Source organism: Scyliorhinus canicula, chromosome 2, assembly GCF_902713615.1.
Source record: "Scyliorhinus canicula chromosome 2, sScyCan1.1, whole genome shotgun sequence".
Taxonomy (NCBI): Eukaryota; Metazoa; Chordata; class Chondrichthyes; order Carcharhiniformes; family Scyliorhinidae; genus Scyliorhinus; species Scyliorhinus canicula.
In genome coordinates, this window is record NC_052147.1 from 128,406,872 (window position 1) to 128,427,660 (window position 20,789).

Here is a 20,789-nt window from a genome sequence, read left to right on the forward strand (position 1 = left end):
AGCCAATGGTGATCCATCAAACAACACCAGAGCGTGAACATCTTCACTAATGATCTTTCACCCAAAAGGTAGCCTTGGATAAAATGCCCCCCAAAAGCATTAATGTAGCTCTTCTCAGGGAACTGTGCTAATTAGAGCTAACAGATTGACTGTCGATGAAGTAGACAAAATGGACATCATTTCCATACGTTTGAACTGGAATCTCCGTCACCAGAATATGACATTGTTCAGGTGAGCATGCACCCGACCTGGAGCAAAAAGACATTGAGTGCGCGTCCCGACATTATCACGCATTTGTGCAATATTGTGTCGGTGCACGGGAGTCATGCCCGCTGACAGTCAAGCGAACAACTTGGCCCATTAAAGGGCCAATTGAACACAATTTTACGTGACGCATCTGCTTTTAGGGTTGATTGATGGGCCGATTGCCCAGGTGGCTTTTGTATTTTAGCCTCAGCCTCGAAATAGGGCGTGACAAACTGTCTGGGCTGAAATAAAATTCAATAAGGTGTCTGGGGACTGAGGGTTGTGTTTGAATATGCTGCTGCCGAGACACTCTTTGCACAGTTTTTACAGTGCAACTTATTTTTCACCGGTCAGCAGCTCTCTGAGACAGCTCCACAGATGCTATGCCCCTAACAGGCTCATTGGAAATGTCAACCTGTACACTCCTTTTTCTCGGATCCTGCCCTCCTGTCCCCCTCCCTGGCAGTACTCAGACTTTCAAAGAGTACATTTCAAAGTAGCTGCCCATGTTTGCCAGCTAGAGTGAAATTACGCTCCAGGGGTGAGTGTGTACGCCTGAACGGCAAATGTTTCAGGCCTATGAATTAAGATAAGGAAGGATTAATCACACTATTAGGGATATACTAAAGACCACCTAATTGTGAAAAGGGCTTGGGGGTAGAAATATGTAGTTAAAAATGTGAATTTAGTAATGGACATTAAATGATACACATTGGAGATTCTAACCATAAAACCTTAAGGTATATAAGCAGAAGTAGACCATTCAGCCTATCAATTCTGCACTGCCATTCAATGAGCATTATGACTGATCTGATGTGATAATCATCCAAGTCATTGACGACTTCAATATAAGCTGAACAGGCAAAGGTGTAAATGGGGTACATGCATGAGCATGAATCCTTTCTTAGCCATTAGTACAAAGCCCAGCAAGGGAGGAGCTGGATCTAGCATTGAATTAATAAGGCAGAATTGATAAGGGAGATGAATGGAAAGAATAATTAAGCAATATAACAGCGTAAGATAAAGTTTGAAGAGGATACAGATCAATGTAATAAACTGGAAAGAAGCTAGTTTTGAAATGGACGAGACTAGAACTGGGGAATATAAATTTGAAAAACTCAACGACAAACAAAAAAAAGGAAAACAGTGGAAAACATTTCAAATAGGAATCAGTGGAGTTCTGGAGGAATATATCCCACTAAAAAGCAAGAACAAACTAGTCAGTAACAGATACCACAATGGATGAATAAAGAAATAATGGCAAAATTTAAACTATTGACAAGGGCATACATTAAATGCTCAGACAACAGAGAGAAGACAAAAAGGTTAGGAAAGAAGTTAAAAATAATTAGAAAGGCAATAGAATAATAGTGAAGCATGTTAGACATATGAAGCAAATAAATTAGGAGACCTGAAGGATAGGGCCACTAAGGAATACACAATAAACTGGCAAGTAATGACAATGATGGACATTACATGAAAATAAATTAATAAATATAGAAATATGTAATGGAAATAGAGCAGAAATGGTCAATAAACTGAGTCAAACCTGAGAAAGATCTCCAGTTTCTGCAGGAGAGTCATGTAGACTCATAATGCTAGCTTTGTTTCTCTCTCCACAGATGCTGCCAGACCTGGTGAGGTTTTCCAGCATTTACAGTTTTATACCATAATGAAAAGATGGGGCAAATAATCTCCTGTCCAAATGGAGGCAAAATAAACATGAAGGAGAAAGGAATGGGAGGCGAGATGGATGGGATTAGATGAATTTGGGTGACAGGTGGCTCATGTAGAAAATAAACACCTGCATGCTCTAATTGGATCATTATGCTGTACATACCTTGCAATGTGCAGTAATGTGAAGGTGGCTCCTCTCCGTTCTGATATATTTTATACTTATCTTAGATTGCTAACAGCCACACAGGATGTCCTTTTAAAGTGTATTTATGCTAAGTGCATCCCCCCCTCCCCCCCACCCTTTCCCTCTCCTTACCCTGTGGCTTTGGAAGCCAATGCTGAGCTACGGGACAGCCGGGCATTGACCTCAATGATGCAGTACTCCAGAGATGAGGGGTGCAGGGCATACTGAATATTGCACTCTCCTACAATGTTCAAATGACGCACCACCTTGATAGCAGTCTCGCGCAGCATGTGATATTCCTCATTGGACAAGGTCTGACTCGGGGCTACAACAACTGAATCACCTAAAACACAAGATACAAAGGACAGGAGTCACAAGAGTGAGAATTACAGGGTCCAAGGGCAAACAGAACTTGAAACCAATTTACTTAACCCAATTGCACAAGCACACCCACTCTCATTCAGTCCACCTCATCGAAACTCTGTGCCTCAAAACCATGAGCTTGGTGTTACACCATACCGTTTATCCCCATTCCCCAATCTCCCATTTCTCAATCTGGTCATTTTTATGAGCTTTGCACCTTCAAATTGATGTCTCCATTTTAAAACTAACATTTTTTATTTGCAAGTGCAATGTGAAGGTGGTTTCAGAGACCAGCTCCAAACCTCATCTTCCCAATAGGGGAAGGTGCTTCAATCTGGCAGCAGTTTGCTCCATTTAAAGATGGCACCAGGATCCAGAAGCTGGCTCTTTGAGTCATTCTGCCTGTGTTAGTCAGTCCTCCACCAGTCAATATATTTAACAATGGAGGGAAGACAAGGCAAAACTAAGACCTTTAATTTCCATTTTTAATTGATCCTCAATCTTCTCAACACCTACCGTCTCAAATTTAGATCAGGGGGAAAGTTGCTCATTCACAAAGTCTTTCACATCCCTCACTGTACCTTGATAGAGATTGGGGATCAGTTGTCCAGCATCACAGATCCTCCCTGTGTTGCATCAGAGCAGCAGAGTTCATCTCTTTGCTGGCAGCTTCAATCTGATTTATCTTAACTCAACACATAGTTTGTGGCACAATTTAACTATTTGAATTCAAGTTCCGCAGCGAGATGAAAAACAACATGACAACAAAGCAAGACTTCCCTGCTGGCCAGTGAAGGATATCACCCACTCTGTCATGCCCCAGGGCATCACAGCATAGGGGGTCCCAGGTTTGGGAGCTTCTCTGTGCCTCCATAGCTAACTGAAATTGGAACTGCCATGATTGGACTCAATGCCCTGTGGGATTCGGAGGAGAAAAGGGAAAACTAGTTTTCCCATTCCAGTGGGAATTTTCTGAGAGTCTTGACCTACCAATTCACTGCCCATCACTATCTGAACAATAGGGACGGGCTGTAACAAGATTGATGGCAGACATCTGACTCCTGCCTGGATGACTCTTTGACAAAGTTTTGACAAAGGGTCATCCAGACTCAAAATGTTAGCTTCCGTGTCATGGGCAGCACAAGTGGATAGTACTGTGGCTTCACAGCTCCAGGGTCCCAGGTTCGATTCCCCGCTGGGTCACTGTCTGTGCGGAGTCTGCACGTTCTCCCAGTGTCTGTGTGGGTTTCCTCCAGATGCTCCGGTTTCCTCCAGGTGCTCCGGTTTCCTCCCACAGTCCAAAGACATGCAGGTTAGGTGAATTGGTCATGATAAATTGCCCTTAGTGACCAAAAAAGGTTAAGAGGGGTTATTGGGTTACGGGGATAGGGTAGAAATGAGGGCTTAAGTGGGTCTGTGCAGACTCGATGGGCTGAATGGCCTCCTTCTGCACTGTATGTTCTATGTTCACTCTCCATAGATACTGTCAGACCTTCTGCGATTGTCCAATATTTTCTGTTTTTGTTTCAGATCCGAGCATTCGCAGTAATTTGCTTTTATCTGTCTCCTGATGTTGCTGGAAACAATGAAACATTTAAAGATTGCTGAGCACCAACAGCAAATAGGCTGTTATACATTAGACTGCAGCTCAGCAAGGATCAAAGGGAATGAGGGAATAAAATACTGAATAATCAGGTACTTAGTTGGCTTTACACGAGGATGGGACACGAGTTTCACAGTTTGAGGCCCTGACACAGAGCTATATTCTCAAATCCAACATAGTACCACAGAAAGTTCCGCTTACTTCCTCAGACAGTTTTACCTGTATGAATTCCCAAGGGGTCAAAGTTCTCCATGTTACACACAGTGACACAGTTGTCAGCTGCATCTCGAACCACCTCATACTCCACCTCCTTCCAGCCCAGCAGTGACTGCTCTACAAGGATCTGATTGGTCATCGCAAAGGCCTAAACAGAAGGGAACAAACAACCATTAGAAAGGTAGCACTGTCAATTAATGCAAAGGAGGAGAAGGGCTTTTGAATTGCATCCAGTATAGACCACGCCTGGTGTTATCATTAGGCAGTTCTATTCAGAATGTACATCTATGAATTTGAATCTGGAACCATTTGCAGAAGTGTAAAAACTAATGGAGACATCAGTAAAATAAGTGGAGCAAAGGACACAGTGAAAGGAAAATAAGAGAGGAGAAAGGACGAAATAGTGGCAGCCGAAATTCAATGTCATTGAGTGAGACAGTCAAATCTGGCCAGAAAATAAATTAGTCTTTGAATGGAGGGCAGTTGGGTGATGTGGAAAAGATGTGGACTTGGAGGGTCAGGCACATCAGTCTATCAAAGCAGTAACTCAAGTGAATAAGGCCAAAAGAAAGCTAATGGGATACAGAGCTTTATGACCAGAGGCATTGGATACAAGGGTTCAGAAGTGACGTGGAATCTGAACAAAGCCTTGGTTAGACCACAGTTGAAGTACCCTGTGCAGTTTCGGCCTCCACTCTGTCGGGAGAATGTTGAAGCAATACAACGGGCACAGTGCAAATCACTGCCTGCACTGAGGAAATACAGGCTGGGATTGAAGGCCGATATGGTGAAAAGTTTGCGGGGGGGGGGGGGGGGGGGGTAAGTCGATCTCCACCAGCCCTGAAAGAAATGATCGGATCTTACAACCCCCAGACATTAGTTTCCTGAGGTTGAGACATCAGCGCCTGAGGCAGATGCCCCGATTCCAAGAGCTTCCAACCAATCAGAAGGCATGCAGCTCTTAATGTCCCAGCAGTGCCACAGAAGTGGTGGCCACTGCTGGGACTGCAAACCAGCCCCCCAAAAAAACCGGTAATGCAGGCTCCTCAGCTGGAGCCTTGTGTTCAATTCTGGGCACCACACTATGAAGGACGTCAAGGGTATAATGGAGAAGTGACTTCAGTGTTGACGGACTTCATAAATATAGGAAGACTGAAGAAGCTGGGATTTCTCTCCTGAAAGCAAAGAAGGTTAAGAGACCGAATAATGATCGATATTATGCAGTAGATTGACAGGAATCTATTTGCATTGGCAGGAAGGTTGGTAACCAGCAGACACAGATTGAAGACAATTAAAAGCAACAGAGGAGAGATGCGGAAAAATGTACTTATGTAGGAGTTATGGTCCTGGAATGGAAAACTGGTGGAAGCGAGTTCAGTGGCAACTTTAAAAAGGGAATTGGATAAATACTTGGAGGGGGAAAATTTGCCAGGCTGTGGGGAAAGAGGAGGAAAATGGGGTTAAATCGGAAAGCTGTACCAGGGAGTCAGCACAGACATGATAGGCGGCGGAATGGCCTCCTTTGGTAGTATGTGATTCTGCTTTTTGGTATCAAAATGGTTTGCGAGTCTGCGAAATGTGTTTGTGATTGAAACCATGTCAACATTTACAAATGACTTAGATAGATGGATGCAGGATAGGGGAATAAACAGTTGTACCAAATTGCTGTTCCTGTATTGTCATTTCCATGTCATTCCACATAAAACAAGAAGTATGCAAACCAATAAAAATATTGGAAAATCAGCCCACTCAGCAACAGAGAGGGACAGTTGTTCTGGTTTCCAATCTTCAGCTGCTGTCTTGTGTGTTTGTGGTGTGTTAACTACTGTGAGGCCTCACGCACTTCCCGCAAACCATTCCCACGCACAAACACCCTCTGGGAAATCATTCTGTGTTTGTATTTTTTATATAAGTGGGTGATAGAAGCAGCATTAAAACCAACAGAGGAGCAACAGGGATATGAGAAATATATACAGGGCCAGGCCCAGGCTGGCGGGGGGATCTTTAAAAGACTGATGAAAGCACAGTGGGGGGGCGCACAATATAGCTGGTGGCAGAGAATGAAGAATCAAATGATACACAAGTTCCAGTCCCAAATTAGACCACTAGCAAAGACAGAATCAAATCAATCTTCCCAAAACTTAGCTCCCGACGTCAGCCAACAGCCTGAAGGCAAGGAGAGGTGGGCTGTGCGCTTCTTCCAATCAGAGGTCAACTCTTGGCATGAGGAGGCATTGTGGGAAAACAGAGTGTGTAAAAGAATATCTCTGACAAGAAAGGATTGGGTGAAGCCATTACATGATGCAGCACAAATCAGGAGTGCGCTGCTCCCCTCCTCAGATGATTCTCATCTCAGCCTGTCTTCCCCAATTTAGCAAGGAAACCTCTCAGGGAGAGGCAATCATCAGAGAGAAGTGTTCAGACACTGGGGCTGTGTCCAGTTGTACCCAAAGCTGAGAAGGGAGGGAGATGTGTGTGGGGAGGGGGGGGGGGGGCTTGGCGCAAGTGGGCACTAGGTTAGGTTCATGGCTCTGTAGCATGTCCAGTCTACTGTGGGAAGGGGATGTTGTATTGTGGTGAGAGGCTAAGAGAGCTCTGACTTTGATAGAAATGCACTTTGCGTGGTATGGACTCATGTAGAATGTGCACTTGGATAAGATAAGTCACCCTAAGACTATGGGTGCGATTTAATGGAAATGTTTCGAAGTGTGGTAGCGAGTGGGAAATGTGGCGAGCTCCCCGACGAGCGGGGTCCTGATTTCACCAATGGGAACGGCCGATTCAATCGCAACCAAATCGCCACCCGGCACGGTTCTCAATTCTGGCCTCCCCAGCGATTTAACAGCCTTGTTGCGCTCTCACAACGCAGCCATTAAATCGCGCCCTATACCTCAGTGAGAGACAGACGTGTGAAACAGGGACACACACACCCACACCCACTGCTGCGACAGAGTGTTCTAGGTATTTGGGCTCATGCATTTGCCTATCCTCTCCTCAGTATGTATTTTGAGATTGCCTCATGTCCTGAGCAGTCAAACTTAGTGAACCCAATCTATCACAACACCTGTCACACAGCAATTCCACAACTCAAAACTTTGGCCATCACTCCTTTCGGCAATACCAAGATCTTACCCCAAAACTGAAACTTTTCACAAACAAGACCAGTCCATAACACACAAATAATTGTCACACCATGAAGGCCATTTCTGGGTGCAACAATGATTTGAAATGATGGTTATTGCAAATTCTAAAACAGTTGTGTTTCGATCTTTACAGGTACTGTGCCCAATGAACAGCGGGCTCGACAGATGAAATACATTCACTAGAGTTGGACTTACACCGGAAACTATCAGACTGCGTTTCAAGCCATTCTCACATGTTTCATTCTCAAACGTTATATTCATTCAATACACATTTACAGAGGTACTGTATTATTGTTTTTAATATTCATAGGTTTAAGAAACAAACAGAAACATGTCTATTCAATGTAAAGCAAGCTGCAGACAAACCTGTAATAACACAATGTTAGACAACGTTTTTTTAAAATCCAGAAGGCCAATTTGTCTATAAAATCCATATCAAGCACAGGCCAAACTGACTCAGTTAAAGTGTGTACATACACCAGTTCGTGAAGCGTAAAAGAAGCACAAATGAGCCACTTTGCGGCTTTACTTTATTCTAGTCAGAGAGGTGGCGTGGTCAGTCAGTCAGCACCTATTTTCATTCTCCACCCCACTCCTACCGTGATGTCTCAGTCCTTGGTCTCCCTCACTGTTCTAGTGAAGCTCATGGGAAGCTCGAGAAACGGTATCCTATCTTGCAATCAGGCACTGTAAAGCAGTCCAGTCTCTGTTCAACAATTTATCAGAAACATAGCTCCCGTTTTTGTAAACAGTGCCTGGTGGTAATGATTTTGGTTTTGCAAAACAGGCTAACTATTGTCAAATTCACATACACCCCTTAACTTGCCCCCACCCTCTATATATACATACACACAAACATACACACTCACAAACAAACACAGGGGGGAAAAGAGGGATGCAAAAATAATAATTAAACGGGTTCCCTCCCTCCCACAGCTTCCGGATGCCAGGTCCCTTAATCAGACATGGAGCGTCTCTGAATGTGGGACACAATGCTACCACTCGGCCACGTCCCAGACCACCATCCCAGACACAAGAATTCCACATAGCTTTGCTTCTTTTCCCCCTCCGCTAGTGACAAAAGCTTGCCCGCCGTTGGGTTAAAATCAGTGACATCTCGATGCACTCCTTAGGTGTTGCTTAACTGCCCAGTTAAGGGTCTCGATTGGACTTAAATTGGACGGAGGTGGTAAAATGACGGCGTGTTCACACACTCTCTCCCGCTAAGTGGAAGCCCTCCCGTCTCCAAACATACCAGGAGATGGGCTTCAGGTTCACCATTGTGACCCTGGGTCGGAATCTGGAGGACGAAGCAAGTAGCTCACGTCGGGAAGCTTCTCGACTCGCTGGGATGACCTTGGTTAAAAACTGTCTCAAATAGCGAGATTTATGCTCCAGGTGGGAGGGTGCATGGTGAAGTTGAGCCAGCTGACACCACACAGATGCTAGGTCAAGGGGAGTAGTCGAGTCCTAAGGCAGGCTGATTAGATAACGCACATCAGCTCTCTCAGACGGTCCCAATTATTTTAGAAGATGTTAGTATCTTCTAACCCTCACCCCTCTTCACTGCCCCACCCATCCTCCATGGCCCCTCATATTGTCCGAGCCAACTCACCCAGTATCCACCATGTGTAGCATTTAGGAACAAGGTGGAAATGGTAAAAAAACTCAAAAATCTAATCCAGCTCATACTATACAGACTTGACAGTGTGATGAATGTAGGAATATCAGATATATTGTATTATACATATTTGGTGCAGTAAGGGTTAAAAGCCTGGGCTAATGTGTGACTGCTGCAGTTATGTTTTTAAAAATCCTGGTTTGAAAGACAGCTAGGCTTTGTTTTGAGTCGTAGGTGCAATTAAAGCATCATAAAAGTTTGGGCTAATGGACTTCTGTTTATACGAAGAGGGTTCACTGGGGAGTAGAAAATTAAGACATGTGCCGGGATTCTCCGACCCTGTGCCGGTTGGAGAATTGCCGGGGGGGTGCGAGAATCGCGCCACACCGCCCCGACACCGGCTCGCCGATTCTCCAACGGCAATTTTCAGACGCCCGCGGGATTGCCACCGCGCCGGTTGGTGGCCGCTGAAAGCACCACCCCCCCGGCAATTCTCCGGGCCTCAACGGGCCGAGTGCCCGCCGAGTTCGGCCAAGTCCGGCCAGCGTGGGTTACGTATGGTCCCACCCTCGGGACCTCGGAGTTGTCTGTGGCTGCTGTCCTGGTTTAGGGGGGGGGGGGCACGGGGGGATCCGTCCCCGGGGGGGGGGAGCCTCCATGGTGGCCTGCCCCGCAATCGGGGCCTACCAATTGGCGGGCAGGCTAGTTCCGTGGGGTGCATATGTTCCTCCGCAGCGGGCCCCTGTAGGGCTCCACCATATTGACCGGGAGCCGGCGCAGAGACGGCAACCCACGGGGATGAGTGAACGTGTGCTGGCCGTGGCGCGCCGGCTTTCAGGCGCCGGAGCTGCGGACACCACTCCGACGCCGTACTAGCCCCCGAGGAAGGGGTGGATAGCTGCCAGTTGAGACCCATTGACGCGGGAGTGGCTAGTGCCACATTTCACGGCGCCGTCAGAACCTGGCGGCAGGATTGGAGTATCCCAGCCCTTCTGTTCAGCTTAGTTAGATGATGTCTTTAATGGGAGGAGCCAGGGACTGAAGCAGTTTCTGAAGTTTAAAAATGTTTAGTTTTAGATTGGGATGTGAACAGATAAGAACTGTAGTCTCAATACAGTTCAGTTAAAGATCTGTCTGTGGACAGACCAACAGTTTCTTTCCAAACAATTCAGTTCCAAGATTTGACTGCGGACAGACTAGAAGCAGCTGACCTCAAGATAATGAGTTAAAAATGTGCCTAGGCAGTTTAAACAGTTAAGTTGAGACAGGCAGGAATCAACAGCTGATTCTTGAAGGATATCTTTTTCTCAAAGTGGTCTATCCAAGACATCTCGTTACAGAAAGTTCCTGAGTTGTTAACTGTAATTAAAAGTGGATTTTGGTTTGAGATGAGTGTTTTTTGAGTGGAAATAAAGTTAGTAATTAAGGATTATTATGTCATTGTATTGATAAGCATTGTTTAACTGATAACTGAAAGCTCTTTGTACTTATAAGCTTAAAGTTATTAATACCATGTCAGTAATAAAGTTTGTTTTAATATACCATATCCCTCATTTGTGCGTAAAATCACTCCTGGAGTGAAGTATCCTTTTCTCAGTCTTCTCTACATTTGCCCAATAGCTCTTCCACCCCAAATGGCTCCTACAACCCTTTGCGATCCTTCTTCTCCACCTTAAGACACTCCAGCACCTCCAGAAACTTACACATATCTGACCCCTCCTCAAGCGGCTCTGACCTCAAGGGATTCTTGTAAAATACCTCAAACACCCAGTTAACTTTGTCCGGCGCTGACACCAGCCCACCACCCAAATCCCGATTCTGAATTATGTCTCAGGAAGCTGCCTTCTCACTCAACTAACTACCCAAATGAAAACTGGCCTTCTCCCCATATTTGTACATTACCCACCTCAAGCACTGCAACTGATACATCACCTTATCAGTGGGTGAAATATCAAATTGCATCTGCACCTTCCTTCTACAATCCAGAAGCTCAGGGGTGTAGCACTCGAGTACCTTCCATCTACCTCAAAAATCTTGTCCACCAACTGTTGGCACGCTTCCCTCTCCTCCCTATTCACTGTGCCTTACGCAAGATTATGTCCCCTCTCACCACCACCTTCAGGGCCTCCAACAGCACTGAGCGTGACACCTCCCCATTCTTGGTAAACTCACAGACTCAATCACCCTATCCATCTTCACACCGAATCCCAAATCCCCGAACAGCCCCACATCCAAACTCTACACTGGCCGCTGAGCCAGCCCCACCTCCAACACCATATCCACCATGTGCGGAGCATAATCTGAAACCACTATTGCGGAGACTCCGAAGTTTTTACTGTCCTCTGGGAACCTTCACAAATTTTGGAAGATGCCCTCACATCGTTGAAAATACTTTCACGGAGTTGTAGATCTGGAAACTTCAATACCTTCAGTCATCTGTTCCATCAAACAATGTAAAATCTCTGATGCCGAGATAATTCCAAATGGCAAACTGTTAAAACAGTCCCTACCAAAAGGCATCTTGAAAGGACACAACTTTCTACTGGATTTATCTAGCTGTGTTTGCCAAAGTCCTCTGGAGGCATCCAGTTTGGAAAAATGTTTTAGCATCAGCCATTTCACTAGTGATTTCTTCTCTCTTGGGTTGAAGATAATGCTCTCTCTTAATATTCTTTAAGATCTTCAGGGTTGATGTATATCCTCAAATCACCAGAAGGTTTCTTTACACAAACCATGGAACTGACCCAGTCAGTCAGGTCTGTAATTCTTGATATAATGCCTTGACTTTGTATTCTAGCAAGTTCAAGCTTCAAGCTCTCTCGAAGTGGTGCAGGAACTCTTCTGGTGCGGGTGTACCACAGGTTTGGCTACTGGTTGTAACTGAACCTTGCACCGGAAGGGAAGAGTACCCATGTCTTCGAAGACGCCCGGAAAACGATCCAGAATCCCTTGAATGTCGTCTTGAATAGGTAGTTGAGATGAACTCGCACTATAAATCCTCTGAATTAGGTGTAGATCCATGCAGACTTGTGCACCCTAAGAGTGACGATTCTTTTGAATCAACAATCTGAAATCTTAAAAGATATCGCTGTGTCATGATTGGTCACGAACAAGTAGCAAGATCCCATTGAAGTGATGACATTGCCATTGTAGTCACGCAATTGACAAGTCGATTTATTGATCTTCAGAGTTTGCTTCAGCTTTCACAAGTCAAGCCTATTGAGCAAATTTGCAGAAGTGCTAGCGTCAAGTTTAAAATTGATTGGAGAATTATTAACTTGAAGTGTTCCATTCCGTATCTGTGTTGATAGAGTGAACTATCTTGAGAGATGAGACTTCTGTGGTTTCATCATACTTCTCAATGATGCCTATGAAGAAGGAGTCTTCCAAAGAATAAGCATCTAAATTGTTGGAAACATTTTCTTGAAAACCTTCTTCCTTTGTACCCACACTTCTAATATTCATTTGTTACAAATTTGAATTCGAAGATTTTAATTTGTGAGTGGATCTGCACTGAGCAGCGAAGTGGTTGTGTTTGCCACATTGTGAGCAAATCTTGCCGTATGCTGGACATTTTTTTTTTGAGGGTGGGCGTTTCCATACCTTCCATATGTCATTACGTACACATCATCACGAACAAAGCTTCTTCGCGCATACGCAGATCGTTCTTCTTCCGTCTCGCATCTTTTTGCAAAGTGTACATGTGTAGGTTTAGAACGCGCGTGCGCAAGATGGTGCTGTCCGAAACGTGCAGCTTTTTGAGCTGCAACACGGCCTTAAAACATTCTACCTCGAGGTTCATTTTTGCGCCCTTTTCTCGGAGGAAAATTTCATTACACTGGCTTTTAATTTGATGCATTCGGCACATTTTGATTGCATTTTCAAGCCTGAGATCTTTCTGTCTCAACAAACATTCCCTGAGCTTATCATTGATTATTCCAAATACAATTTGATCCCCAATCATTGAATCATTTAACAGGAAAAATTACATGTTTCAGCTAAGAATTTGAGATCAGTCGCGAAGCAATCAATTGATTCACCTTTATTTTGCATTCTTCTTTTGAAGACAAAACACTCAAAAGTTTCATTTATCTGAATTATCCAATGAAGATGCGTAGCAAATTGAAATGAGTAATACAGTTCTATGGCTTGTGGACCAGCCGTTATTATAAATAAAGCTAATTTACGATCATTACTCGCATTATTCAAATCTGAAGAAGCCAGATGCAATTGGAACTGCTGCTTGAACACTCGCCAGTTAACAACAAGTTTACCGGTGATCCGGAGTTGGCATGTAGCGTGAGCTTTCTCCATCATCCTGGATTCCTGCAGGAACAGGTCTGAGCTTCGAAATTCAAGTTGCGTGTTAGTTTTTCTGACTAAAGCCTTACTAAACTATCTAACTAGCTTCAGCACCAGATACCAAGTTATATTTCAACCCCTGGTAGCATGTTATATTACCCTTAGTGGTAATACATTCTGTTCTTTGCCTTTTCTTCCAGAATGATCCGATGTGTTGATGACAAAGAATCAACCAATCATTAGATTGAAGTAAAACTAATTTGGGCAGCACGGTAGCATTGTGGTAGCATTGTGCTTCACAGCTCCTGGGTCCCAGGTTCGATTCCGGCTTGTGTCACTGTCTGTGCGGAGCCTGCACATCCTCCCGTGTGCGTGGGTTTCCTCCGGGTGCTCCGGTTTCCTCCCACAGTCCAATGATGTGCAAATTAGGTGGATTGGCTATGATAATTAGCCCTTAGTGTCGAAAATTGCCCTTAGTGTTGGGTGGGGTTACTGGGTTATGGGGATAGGGTGGAGGTGTTGACCTTGGGTAGGGTGCTCTTTCCAAGAGCCGGTGCAGACTCGATGGGTCGAATGGTCTCCTTCTGCACTGTAAATTCTATGATAATCTATGAAAACTATTAATTTAATGAAGTTTGCACTCTACTGAGCTATAATTAATAATAAAGGAATACTGAATCTGTCCAGCAGCACTCAATAATCTAAATAGTCACTAACTATACTATGATCTAACCTCATGTTTACTCTTGTCTAATCTAATCTTCTTCTAGTGCTGTTCTCATGTTTTCGCCTTCACTCACCACCCAGAATTTCCTCAGGTCTGATTTATATACAGAGAAGTGGTGGTGCCCTCTAGTGTTTGAAGTTCACAGAGATGTAATAATTAATCCTTCACTAACTTGACTATATACATATCATTACACAGCACTGATCCAAAATGATAACCCTCGGGCTTAGGTCAACATAAAAACCAAACATATTTTTAAACATGTCAGACCATTTCAAATATTTGAAGTGCAGGAGTTTTAAATTCCTTCGCAGATCCCTTCACTGTTCCAATGAATTTGCCTACTTTTTTCACACATTCATGGCTATCTTAAACATTCCCAAAGGGCACCTGACTGCTCCCAAAGGTGTCCCAGAACCAAAAGGGTACCATATCTTTCTGAAGAACTCTCGTAACTTTAAGCAGATTTTATGGATTTATGTAGGAAACTGAAAAACAGGACTTCAAAAGGTGATAATCTCCGGATTACTCCCTGTGCCATGAATTAGCTTTGCTAGTGCTGTTGGGGCAGATTTAAACTAAATTGGCAGGGGGTTGGGATCCTGACAAGTAGTTCAGAGGAGAGAACAGCTGAGATGGCATATGCACAGACCCTTGAAGGTAGCAGGGCAGGTAGATGAGGCAGTTAAGCCGGTATATGGGATATATGCCTTTATTAGCCGAGGCATAGAATACAGGAGCAGGGAAGTCATGCTGGAACTGTACAAAACGCTGGCTGGGCCACAGCTAGAGTATTGTGTGCAGTTCTGGTGACTACATTATAGGAAGTGTGTAATTGTACTGGAAAGAGTACAGAGGAAATGTACCAGGATGCTGCCTGGGCTGGAGAGTTTCGTTATGAAGAGAGATTGGATAGGTTGGGGTTGTTTTCTTGGAGCAGTGAGGTCGAGAAGGGGACGTGATAGAGGTGTAAAAGATCATCAGGGGCATAGACAGGGTGGATAAGAAGGTACTTCATCCCTTAGTGGAAGGCTCAATAACCAGGGGGCATAGGTTAAAGAGGTCATAGGCCAAGAGGGAAGTTGGGGAAAAATATTTTCACCCAGATGATGGTGGGAATCTGGAACTCACTGCCTGAAAGGGTGCGTGAGTCAAAAACTCTCGAAATATTTGAGAAGTATTTAGATATTCGCTTGTGCTGTTGTAAACTCCAGAGCAATGGAACACGTGCTGGAAAATGTGATTAGTGTAATCAGATCTTTGTTAATCAGTGTGGACAATGGCTTCCTTCAGTGCAGTAAATGTCTATGAATGGGGAACTTTATATCTTCTTCTGTTAGGTTTAAAGTGCTTAAGTCGTGTTTTGGACATCCCATCAAAAGAAATTGGGTCTGATTGAAGGGAGGGGCCCCCCTCTCCATCTACTTGAAAATCCAGGCCAGAGTGTTCCGTGGCACCTGCGCAACACCTTCACAGCACAGCTCGTCAACCTGCAGGTTCAGAAACGTTAACTTACATTTCCACCAATTTCTTTGAGTTTTTCTTTGTTGTTGCACAGACCCGAACCAAGGCCACCAAGTGCATAAGCGGACCGCACCATGACAGGGTATCCGATCTTCTCTGCGGCCTCGAAGGCATCCTCCAGCTGTCGAGTTAAGGAAGCATTAGAAGAACTCAGTTTGGACACATTCAGTTCCAAGTTACCATTTGTTAAGCATAAATACCTTCTGTTCCTTTCCAAAATCGAACATTACCCCCTGGGAAGCACACTCCCCGCAGGCGCATTTCCACTGGGTCACCGCCACTGGCCGGTTTACATGGGACACCCCCACTGGCCTGTTTCCACTGGGACTCCCCACTGACCCATTCCACTGGGACTCCCCACTGGCCCGGTTCCACTGGGACTCCCCACTGACCCATTCCACTGGGACTCCCCACTGGCCCGGTTCCACTGGGACTCCCCACTGACCCATTCCACTGGGACTCCCCACTGGCCCGGTTCCACTGGGACACCCCAACTGACCCGTTTCCACTGGGACACCCCACTGACCCGTTTCCACTGGGACACCCCACTGACCCGTTCCACTGGGACTCACCACTGGCCTGTTTCCACTGGGACTCCCCAGTGGCCCATTTCCACTGGCACACCCCTACTGGGGCACCCCCTACTGACCCGGTCTCATGGGACATCCCCACTGGCCCATTTAAATGGCGCACCCCCACTGACCCGTTTCCACTGAGACTCTCCACTGGCACACCCCTACTGGGGCACCCCCTACTGACACGGTCTCATGGGACATCCCCAGTGGCCCATTTAAATGGCGCACCCCCACTGACCCGTTTCCACTGAGACTCTCCACTGGCACACCCCTACTGGGGCACCCCCTACTGACCCGGTCTCATGGGACATCCCCACTGGCCCATTTAAATGGCGCACCCCCACTGACCCGGTCTACTGGGACACCCTCACAGTCCCATTTACCCAAGACACCCCTACTGGCCCATTTCCACTGGGACACTCCCATTGACCTGTTTACGTGAGGTTTTAGGGCAGTACCTAGCTACAAGGTGGGAGAGAAAACAAGCTGAGAGTAAAGCTCTGAACAAACTCTTTCCCAAGCACGATTTCAGCACAATTCAAGGGGCCATCCACGGGAAGACACCCAATCAGTGATCAGGGAGCCTTCTCCAGGGGACACCCAATCAGTGATCAGGGAGTCTTCTCCAGGAGACACCCAATCAATGGTCAGGGATCCTTCCTCAGGAGACACCCAATCATTAACCGGGGGTACTTCTCCAGGAGACACCCAATCAGTGATTAGGGGGTGTTTTCCAGGAGACACCCAATCAGTGATCAGGGAGCCTTCCTGAGGAGACCCACAATCAGTGATCAGGGCGCCTTCCCGAGGAGATCCCCAATCAGTGATCAGGGAGCCTTCCCGAGGAGATCCCCAATCAGTGATCAGGGAGCCTTCCCGAGGAGACCCCCAATCAGTGATCAGGGGGCGTTCCCGAGGAGACCCCAATCAGTGATCAGGGAGCCTTCTACAGGAGACACCTAATCAGTGATCAGGGGGTCTTCCCGAGGAGACCCGCAATCAGTGATCAGGGAGCCTTCTACAGGAGACACCTAATCAGTGATCAGGGGGTCTTCTCCAGGACACAAACAATACAGCAGATCCAAGAGAGGGAAAATGACGATCACACAGGAATAAGGGAGCAAAAGCAAATGTGGAGCAACATTTCTGCCCGTGTCTCACCGTCTCTACTGCGAAGCTCGGAGCTATTTTTTCATTGATTTCCAAAAGTTTGTCCGCAAACAGCTGTCTATCTTCTGTAGCCATGATGGAGCTGACAGGGGTTCCCAGAACTTGAACACCGTATTTTTCCAGTACTCCTTGCTTATGCAGCTCGACACCTGCCATAGACAAAACAGAGCCGTGGTCAGAAATCAGGGCGTGTTGATATGCAAAAGAACCTCAAGTGTCCTTCTTCATGACTCACTGAAAGCGAACACGAAGGTGCAACAGGGAATTAGGGCAGCACGGTGACACAGTGATTGGCAGTGCTACCTCACAGCACCAGAGACCTGGGTTCAATTCCGACATTGGGTGACTGCTGCCTGTGTGGGGTTTGAACACCTGAGCTAAAAATTATCACCCCGGAGCTCAAACTAAATGAACCTCCACCCCCTTCTATAAACCGCACATAACTCTGTGTCTTCTCTTCCGTTAACTAATTAATCTAGCCAGCGGGTAGCCCCCAGACAGAGAACCTTTAATAACCACAAAAATTCCCAAGTACCAAACCAGCCCTACTAGCCCAAAACGATTTTAAAATTCCAAATGTGAGCAACAATAACAGTAAACAACCCCCATCCAATTCATATAAAGCAACAGACAGCCCCACCTCTTCAAACATTAAGAATTAATGGTCCAAGATCGCAAGAAGCTGCAGAGTGTGGCGAACTCAACCCAACGTATCACACAAGCTTGCCACCCCCACATTGATTCTGTATACACCTCCTGCTGCCTCAGGAAGGCAGACAGCATTATCAAGGACCCCTCGCACCCAGGCTTTACCCTCTTCCAGACCCTTCCATCAGGCAGAAGGTGCAGAAGTCTGAAGACCTGCACATCCAGACATAGGAACAGCTTCTTCCACAGAGCTACTAGACTCCTCAACGACTCCCCCTCGGACTGATCTGTTCCTGGTAAGAGCACTATTCACGATGTCCTATGCTGCTCTTGCTCATGTATTTTCTTTGTTTGGCCCCTTGTTCCGCACTGTAACCAATCACTGTTTGTCGATGTGCCATTTGTCAATGTTCTCTGTTGATTATTCTTTTTGTCTACAAAAAAAAAATTGAACCTACGAACAGAAATTCCAACAACCCTCTCATCTTCTCCAAACATATTTCTTTCAATTTGTAACAAATACAATTATTTCAACCGCAATTCTTTTTATATGGACGAATGCCTCATCTTCCTCTGGAGTCTCGAAGTAACAGCATTCATTCTCATAGGTCACCCAAAGATGTGCGGGGTAAATCATGTCAAACCGAACATGACAGGTGTCATCTTAGCCTGCTTAAAAGTTGCGCGCCTCCTGGCAAGTTCCGGACAGACATCTTGATACATTTGCAAACCGTGGTCTTCCCAACTGCTCCTCCAATGTTCTTCTCCCCATCTTAGGATTTTTTTCCTCTTCCTGGTAACTATAGAACCAGACCACAAATGCTTGAGTTGGCGCCCCAGCCCGAGGCCTCTGCCTTTGTGATCTGTGGGCTCGATACAGCTCAGGAGGGGCCGCCATTACCTCCACCCCCACCGTCTTCCAGAGCAACTGTACCACGAATTCCGTCGGGTTTGAGACCTCCAACCCTCTGGCAATCCAATCACCCTCAAATTCTGTCTTCTCGACCAACTTTAGGTCGTCTATCCTATTCCTCAAACCCTTAGGGCGAAATTCTCCGCCCCCCACGACGGGTGGGAGAATAGCGGGAGGGCCTTCCCAACATTTCTGCCGCCCTCCCGCTATTCTCCCCCCCCCCCCCCCCCCCCCCCCCCGCCGAAGTCCCGACCCGAATCGCTGCCGCCGTTTTTTTACGGCCGGCAGCGATTCTCAGCTGTTAGATGGGCCGAAGTCCCAGCCCTTTCCGCCGTTTTTACGAACGGCAAACACACCTGGTCTTGCCGTTCGTAAAAACGGCGTCACAAACTTGCTATTAATAACCATGGCACCGATTGGCACGGCCGTACCACAGCCGTGCCAAGGGTGCCATGGGCCCGCGATCGGTGCCCACCGATCGCGGGCAGCGGGCCCGATGCCCGCGCACTACTTGTCCTTCCGCCGCCCCGCAGTATCCATTCGCGGGGCGGCTGAGGGGCAACCCGGCCCGCGCATGCGCGGGTTTCGCGCAAACCGCGATGACGTCACCCGCGCATGCGCGGGTTGGAGCCTTCCAAACTGCGCGTGCGCGGCTGACGTCATATGACGCGTCAGTCGGCGCTAACTCCGGCAAGCGGGCTTAACGATTTTCGTTAAGCCCGTCTTGCCGGAGCCTACGGCGTCGGGCTGCTAGCCCCGACCGGGGACCAGAATCGGTCCCCGGTCGGGAAGGGGCGCGCTGCCGTAAAACCCGCCCGGGTTTTACGGCAGCTTTACGATTTCTCCCGTTTTGGGAGAATCTCGCCCTTAATATCGGTTACCATCTTCGCCATTTCTACTTCCAAACTGACAATCCGGTTGCTCTGTCTCAACAGAGCAACTCCTACCTCCTGCAGCTCTGCTGCTTCACCACCTCGTCCACCTTACGCAGAGCTCCTCTGATTGAAGAAATTGCCACTTCAATCACTTTCTCGTGATCTCCAGAAACCTCACACCGCAGTTTCTGCAGCTCCACAACCAGAGTGTTAAGGGATCGGCCCCGGCACAGAGATTACCTCTGCCGCCATTTTGGTCCCCCCCTCCCCGGGTACACAAAACCTCCGCCTTTGAAGCTGTTTCTTGCTTTTTTGGTTACCTGGATCAGCACTTATTTGCATCACCTTGCTGTGGGAAACCCAAGACATCAGGTGGGATTCTCCGTCCAGCGACGCTGGTATCAAAGAACAAAACAAAGAAAAGTACAGCACAGGAACAGGCCCTTCGGCCGGCCAAGCCTGTGCCGACCATGCTGCCCATCTGAACTAAAATCTTCTACTCTGCCGGGGTCCATATCCCTCTATTCCCATCCTATTCATGTATTTGTCAAGATGCCCCTTAAATGTCACTATCGTCCCTGTTTCCACCACCTGCTCCGGCAGCAGGTTCCAGGCACCCGCTACCCTCTGTGTAAAAAACTTACCTCGTACATCTCCTCTAAACCTTGCCCCTCGCACCTTAAACCTATGCCCCGTAGTAATTGACCCCTCTACCCTGGGAAAAAGTCTCTGACTATCCACTCTGTCTATGCTCCTTAGAATTTTATAGACCTCTATCAGGTCGCTCCTCAACCTCCTTCGTTCCAGTGAGAACAAACCTAATTTATTCAACCTCTCCTCATAGCTAATGCCCTCCATACCAAGCAACATCCTGGTAAATCTCTTCTGCACCTCTCTAAAGCCTCCACATCTTTCTGGTAGTGTGGCGACCAGAACTGAACACTATACTCCAAGTGTGGCCTAAATAAGGTTCTATACAGCTGCAACATGACTTGCTAATTT

The 20,789-nt window shown here is 46.6% G+C and overlaps 1 protein-coding gene across 1 annotated transcript in view; it reads right to left on the minus strand.

The window, feature by feature from the left end:
* The window catches only part of cps1 (carbamoyl-phosphate synthase 1, mitochondrial), a 170,171-nt gene that overhangs the window by 85,418 nt on the left and 63,964 nt on the right, over positions 1-20,789 (minus strand). Inside the window, exons 15-18 of the mRNA XM_038786419.1 lie at positions 17,343-17,500; positions 15,599-15,727; positions 4,293-4,437; positions 2,240-2,450 (exon numbers count right to left, since the gene is read on the minus strand). Of these exons, the coding sequence (XP_038642347.1) occupies positions 2,240-2,450; positions 4,293-4,437; positions 15,599-15,727; positions 17,343-17,500 (643 nt within the window). The remainder of the gene's footprint in view (positions 1-2,239; positions 2,451-4,292; positions 4,438-15,598; positions 15,728-17,342; positions 17,501-20,789) is intronic.